Source organism: Ziziphus jujuba, chromosome 10 (genome assembly GCF_031755915.1).
Source record: "Ziziphus jujuba cultivar Dongzao chromosome 10, ASM3175591v1".
NCBI classification, from domain to species: Eukaryota; Viridiplantae; Streptophyta; class Magnoliopsida; order Rosales; family Rhamnaceae; genus Ziziphus; species Ziziphus jujuba.
Window position 1 is genome coordinate 9,005,346 of NC_083388.1, and position 7,502 is coordinate 9,012,847.

The 7,502-nt window shown below is 36.8% G+C and overlaps 1 protein-coding gene across 1 annotated transcript; it reads right to left on the bottom strand.

The window, feature by feature from the left end:
• Positions 1-6,346: 6,346 nt before the first annotated feature.
• On the bottom strand, positions 6,347-7,192 carry LOC132799671 (pyridoxal 5'-phosphate synthase subunit PDX1-like). The gene has a single exon (XM_060812109.1). It carries the CDS (start codon positions 7,190-7,192, stop codon positions 6,347-6,349), a length of 846 nt encoding a protein of 281 aa, XP_060668092.1.
• Positions 7,193-7,502: the final 310 nt, after the last annotated feature.

Here is a 7,502-nt window from a genome sequence, read left to right on the forward strand (position 1 = left end):
ATTTTAAGTACACATAGTCCCCAACTTCAAAGGTGACCTCGCGATGCCCTTAATCTACTTTTGTCTTCATATAATTCCATACAATAACTAAGTTTTGTTGTAGGTCTTTTAAGATTTTAGCCATGTCCCATAGAAGCTCGTCCACAGCATGGACCTTGGTAGTGCCGGGAATGTATGATCGTAGTGATGGTGGTGGCATTCCATACACTGCTTTAAATGGGGAGGTCATAGTCATTGTATGTGTGGAAGTGTTATTGCTATATTCAGCCCATGGCAGCTAGTTCAGCCACTTTGTTGGTTATTCTTCCGTAAAACATCAAAAGTATTGCTCCAAGGTTCTATTGACAACCTTGGTCTGACCATCTGTCTGGGGGTGGTAATTAGAACTCATATTAAGGATTGTCATTTGAGTTGAAATCACATTTTCTAGAAGCGGCTAGTGAACACCTTGTCTCTGTCACCAGCAATAGAAGTGGGTATTTCATGCAGTTTCATAACATGCTCAACGAAGGCTTTAGCTATAGTGGTGGCTGTGTATAGGTACTTCAGGGGAATGAAGTGGGCATATATGGTAAGGTGATCTACAACTACTATGATCACAGAGTAACCTCAGGAGAATGGCAGTCCCTCTATGAAGTCCATGGAGACATCAGTTCACACCTTAGCTGGAATTAGAAGCGGTTGTAATAGTCCAGCAACCTTGGCACATTTCGCCTTGTTCTGTTGACAGGTGAAACACTACTTGATAAACATCCTGATCGCAGCTCGCACTCTAGGCTAGATGAAACATTTTTTCACTCTTCCAAGAGTTTTATGGTACACGAAATGCCCATCCATGAGAGACGAATGAGTCTCTGCCAATATTTTAGAAATTAGATTTGTGGTAGGATTCAAGCATACTTTATCTTTATGGATCAACACTCTATCACGTAACAGATATGGTTGAATTTAAGTGGAATTAGGAAACTTGGTGTATTATAGGTCTTGTTGCACTTTTTCTTAGAAGTATTTCCACCAATCAAGAGTTGATAGAGAAATTGGTTGACAGTGGAGTTCCCTAACCAGTGAGAGAGCATTAGCCCCTTGTTTCTCTCTCACTTGTCTATAGTTTTGGTAGCTAACAAGTTTGAGCAGGAGTTATTATTTACTGCTCCATTAAATATTCCAAACTTCGTTGATCAGTCTATACCACAAAAGGATTTCCTAACAAATAAGAACACCACTTCTAAATGGCCTTCACAATTGTTAGCATCTTCTTCTCATAAGTGTACAAGGATAAGGCAAAGCCTTTTAATGCTTTACTAAATAGGTGACCGACCTATTGTTCTACATTAGTGTGGCTCCTATTTCTGCACCACATGCATCACTCTCTACTACAAAGATTTGAGAAAAATCTGGTAGCTGTAGCATTGGTGGAGTGGTGAGAGTCTCTTTAAGCATTTGAAATGCTTCTACTGCCTTAGTTGTCCAATGAAATTTGTCCTTGGAAAGAAGCTTTGTCAATGGTGCGGTAATGCCACCGAACCCACTTATAAATTCTATAATACCCCGCCAACCCAAGAATCCACGGACCTCTTTGATTGTGGTTGGAGTTGGCCAGTTCTTCAACACCTATGTCTTGGATGGGTCAACACTAATTCCTGCTTGAGAGATGATATGATCCAAATATTCTACTTTGATGATACCAAATTGGCATTTTGAGGCTTTGGCAAATAATTGGTTAGTTGCTAGGATCTCTAATACATGCCGCAAGTGTGTGAAATGTTCCTTCCAACTCTTGCTATAGACTAAAATATCATTAAAGAAAACCAAAATGAATTGCCGAATGTGCGATCAAAATAGGACATTCATCAGGCGTTGAAATGTTGCGAGGGCATTTCTCAATCCAATAGCCTTACCACAAACTTATAGTGGCCTTCATGGGTGCAAAAAGCAGTTTTCTGAACATTTTTTTCACAGACTCTTATCTGGCAGTATCCCGATCGTAGGTCCAGCTTTGAAAAATACTTTGCTCTGAAAATTTTGTCCAATAGCTCATCGATTACTGGTATCGGGTACTTATCTTTAATGGTTATATCATTGAGTGCTCGATAGTCCACATAAAACCGCCAACTTCCATCTATCTTCTTCACAAGGAGAACAGATGACGAATATGGACTACAACTGGGCTGAATAATTCCTGAGTCAAGAAATTCCTTCACCTGTTGGTCAATCTCTATCTTTTGATAATATGGATAATGGTAAGGCTGCACACTAATGGGCAGTCTGTCCAACTGTAAGTGTATCCCATGATCATGGCTGTTGTGCAATGGCAAGCCATTAGGTATGGTGAAAACCATAGAAAACTCATCTAGCAAAGCTTATAGATCTCCTGGATACATGGATTCATGAGTTTCCTTTTGAACTAGAAGGATTTGTAGGAAAAACCCAATGTCATTCAAGGCGTGTAAACCTTTCTCTTATATTGCCTTAAAGAAGTTTGGTTTACTGCCTTGTAGATAATATGTTTATTTCATCCTTTGTAAACGTCATTATAAGTGCACGACAATCCATCTACATGGGCCCAAGAGTGGCTAGCCATTGAACCCTTAAAATCACGTGAAAAGCAGCCACAGATAAGATATAAAAGTTTGTTTGTACTAGGTAATCTTATATTATGAGTGTGAGATCTTTGCACCTTGCAGGACACTTAACTTTTTCTTCATTAGCTATCACAACCTGCATATTTCAACTTCATTATACTATACTTTGGTCAATAAAGTTATGAGTGCTACCACCATCTATTAACACAGAGATATTGTAATTCTGAATCTTACCTAGCTCTCGTATGGTTTAAGGTTGTGTGACTCCTGTAGTGGTGTTTAAAGAGATTTCTGGTAAAGATGTGTTCTCCTATGATTCCTGCTGAGTTGGCTCATCAACTTCTTCCAGTGCGATCTCTGCTTCGTTAATCATAAAGAGTTGGGGACGACTACATCAATGTCCCGACATAAATTTTTCGTCGATATAATCTCCTTAAAGGTGACCATTGGTTGGGAATTCGGTTTCATTGAAACAGGAGATGACCCAAGGATTCCAGTGGTAGCTTCAATCACTGCTCGAGTATGTGTTTGCCATGGACAAACTAAGCTCTTCTTTTGCAACATATTACATTCCTCACCAGTCATGCCACCCCAATGGCTTCTGTGAGAGAATGTGGTTGCTTAATTTTAATATTTAGTCGAACCTCATCTCGCAATCTTGTGATAAAACATCCGACCAGATAAGACTCAAGTAGTCCATTTATACGTTGAGACAACTGCTCGAACTCCAACTAGCATTGAGAAATAGTTATGACTTGTTTCAGCCGTATGAGTGCCTTAGATGGATCTTTATACTCGATAGGACCAAATCGTTGAAGCACTGTTAATATGAACTCCTTCCAAGTGAGTGGGCCCTTGAATTTACCTATCCATCGAAATCACTGGAGCGCCATTCCTTCTAAATAAAAGGAGGCCAATTGGACTTGTTACTGTGCTTAACTCCTTGGGATTCAGAGTACTATACACACTTAAAGATCCACCCATTAGGATCCTCTCCATCAAATTTTGGGAAACGTAGTTTGAGAGTGGTTTGATTTTCATCAACTTGGCCAAAGGTTCCATTCTCCCTATGTGGCATTATTGGTTGACTCCGTGACGACTCCCTTGGAGTGAAGGGGTTTAGATTCCTTTCCACTGTGTTCTGCCCTTGTTGAGGTCATAGGGCTTGAAGTTCCATCAACGTCGTCTGCATGGTGGCATTCAACTAATTGAAGTTAGCTCCATGCTTGGAAAGGGTTTCCTGAACCTCATTGTGGAACTCGGCATTAGTTTTTCCATGGGTGTCTATGGATCAAACAGGTTCTAATACCAAATGATGGATGCCTTGTTTTAACTAGTGAAACAGAGAAAGGAAGGGGGGAAAAAAGAGAGAGAGGAAAGGAAAATAATTTTCTCATTCATGCCTTCTCCATTACATCACTTCATTCATTTAATCCATAATTGCCGATAACTTCTCTTATGCTAAGGAAAGAACATGGAACATGGCTACAAAGAATGAAGGAGTGGGTTCAAGTCTACTCATTCTTTGGTCTAAATTAACTGCATGTAACACATGAGTCTCCATGCAACACATGAGTTGGGTTCATGCATGGCATGTAATTAGTAAGTCCTCATCAGGCTACGATACTCGAAGCCATTGGTGTCAATTACATAGATGAAAGCAAATTCCTCAAAGATATGAGGACCAAAAGAGCTCTCAAACACCTGATCAGACACATCTATGTGACACCTTTCATTTGCTATTGTAAAAATTTGGAAGAGGCATTGAAAAGGACCGGTGAAGGCACAACGTTGTTGAGGATTTAACAGACTTAGGGAGGTTGGAGAGATGTAGTGGCGGAGATCACAGAGGAGATAAGCAGATTGAGGGATATGAACATGATGCAACTGATGGCGTTTCTAAGATGGATATCGATGTTGTATGACATCGTTTTGAAGATGAAGAAGTTGGGGAAGCTTCCTGTGGCCTATTTTGCTGCTGACAACATTTACGTTTCGGCAAAAGGAGTGATGATGATGAAGATGGGTGAAGATGGAGTGTTTCTGAGTTCGATATTAAATTGGGACGCTAAATTTTTTAAACCCATTATTGATGCTATTAGGTACCACAATGATCCCTAAGTGCTCTGCAATTGCACTTGGTGAACTAAAGCTATAAAACAATTACTTTTAATTAACCTAGCTAGCTTTTTCGCTTTTTTGTTGTTTTTTAATATTTATGTTTCTTTTACTTTAGGCTATTGTTTGTTTAATTGGATACACTGTATGTTTCCTTCATCCTTCTAAATTTCTCATGCCAAATAGCAGCCGCTGCCTTTGTATTTTCATTGCTATACATATCGTTAGTTAGGATTAAGGATGGGAAAGTTTTTAAATTACTAATTTATCCTTCATTTGGAAGCCATTTTAAATATTAAATTTGTACAAATGTGCCATTTTAATTGTATAATATCTATCGTTTTGAAAAAAATTATTAACAAGGAATTATTGTATTTTTTTAGTTAAAAAAAAAGCATTAATCATATACTATAAGTACTTATTTCTATTAAGATTTTAATATTAAACAAAAGAGCATCTCTAAGAACTTTTTTTATAAACATCTCTAAAAGTATGTTTAAACACTCTTGTTAAAGTAATGTTCAACACCCCATTACAATAATGTTCATCAGGTGGTAGATTTGAAATTTTATATTTGATCATTTGGAATTTTATATCTGAAATAATGATGGAGACGTCGTTATTATGATCATTTTTTCTAGTTCTTTTTATAGTTGTCAAATAATATATCTAAGACTATGATTCTCATAATAATAATAATCATTTTTCTTATGGTTATCGAAATAATGTATCTAGTTCATTTTATAGTAATCAAAATAATATATCTAATTAAGAGTAATGAGTCTCATAATAACATGGGGTTCATCAGGTAGATTTGAAAAATTTTGTATTTGATCATTTGGAATTTTATATAAGAGATAATAATGGGGACGTCGTTACGATTCATTTTTTCTAGTTCTTTTTATAGTTATCAAAATAATATATCTAAGAGTGATGATGCTCATAATAATAATCCTTTAGTAAGATACAATGTTTGTATTAAGCTTGTGCCCACAAACAAACAATCCGCATCCATTATTGAAAATATTCTAATATGTGTATATACAGATATCTGTATATATTAACAATCGAACCTCAAGATTAATGTTGAACGAATTTTTATAAATAGTTCGGTATTCAAATTAACAATTAAAAAAAAGAAGAAGAAGAAAATCAGTAGATATATCTTACCACATATAATATGTTTAACAATAATTGTAGGGATATAGGATACTAAATTTATCGAATAGCTTACCAAACATGCTTCTAAATTCTAAAACTATTAATTTTAATTTAAAAAAATTGATTTAAAAAATTGTTTTAGAAAACTATTTTTTTAGAAAACTAATTTTTTTTGGTGATTTTTTTTAAAAAAATACTATTTAAAAAGTTCTTTTAGAAACCAAACATAAAAATGAAAAATTTACCCAGCCAAATCCAACCATATACACACTCCAATATTTTCAATTTCGAACCTATATAATATAAAAGAGATAATTAAAAATTTCATTGATTGTTTAATTGATAAAAAAAGAACAAATTAACTGTAAACGAACATAATGCATCCGATAAAATAAACAGTAACAAAACTTTTTATTTTTTATTTTTTGTTTGGATAGAACTAGAATCCTAAACAATCTATATGGTGTTATTGTTGGATTTGTAATTCACCAGGCGTAGGTGCGGAGCACTTCGGGGTCGTTGTGGTGTCTAACAGCATCAATGATGGGCTTAAAATACTCCATTCTCCAAATCTGGAGGAGATCATTCAGAAAAATCCCATCCACCCCAAGATTCCTCATCATCACACATTCTGCAGGAGTGTTGATGTTGCCGGCAGCAAAATGTGGCACAGGAAGCTTCCCCAATTTCTTCGTCTTCCTGACGATGCCGTATGGTATTGATATCTTTTTGGAGAAATCCATCAGTTCAGTCGTGCTCATACCCTTCAGTTTGCTTATCTCCTCGGCGATCCCCGTCACCGCATCTCTGCAATCTTCCCATGTCTGTTGGATCCTCAACAAAGCCGCGCCTTCGCTGATCCTCTTCAATGCCTCTTCCAGATTCTTACAACCGCAAATGAAAGGTGTCACGTACTTGTGCTTGTTCAGGTGGATGCGATTCCGAACCCATATTTTGGTCTTGTCATCTCTGACAAACTCGCTTTCATCGATGTAATCGACGCCGATGGCTTCGAGTATGCTGGCATCGCCCGAGTGTCCGATTCGGCATCTTGCTATAACCGGAATAGATATGGCCTTCTTAATTTCCTTTATCTTATCAGTCAGGGGTTTTGATATCTCAAAGATGGGGTTCATACCATTAATCCTGGTCACCAACGTTACTGTCACAGCGCATGCCCCGCCCTCTTCCGCAAGACAAGCTTGCTCCTTATTTTCGACATTCACCACAGTTCCCCCATGGAGGCCAAATGCTCGTTCGACTTTGGTTTCGTATTTGGTCTTCTTCTTTGGAGCTTTATTAGTTTTCCTGCAAAAACAAAAGAGACCCATATGGATATGGTATGTGTCTAATTGATTTTAATAACCTAAGGGCCTATTTAATTATATAGGTTAGTGAGAATTCTAATCCTACCAGATAGATAACAACTCCTATTTAATTATCAGAAAAACAAATAAAAAAAACTAACAAGTCCTAGTTGTAGTTCAAACACAAAAAAACTACGACTAGGACCCAGGTTGTCCTTCTTAGCTTTGACTATAATTATATGATATCATGAAGAATATCTCCAATTGAGATGCCTAGTTCTCTTAGGATTCATTTTGGATTAAGATTAAGATTTAAATTGGATCGGATAAAAAT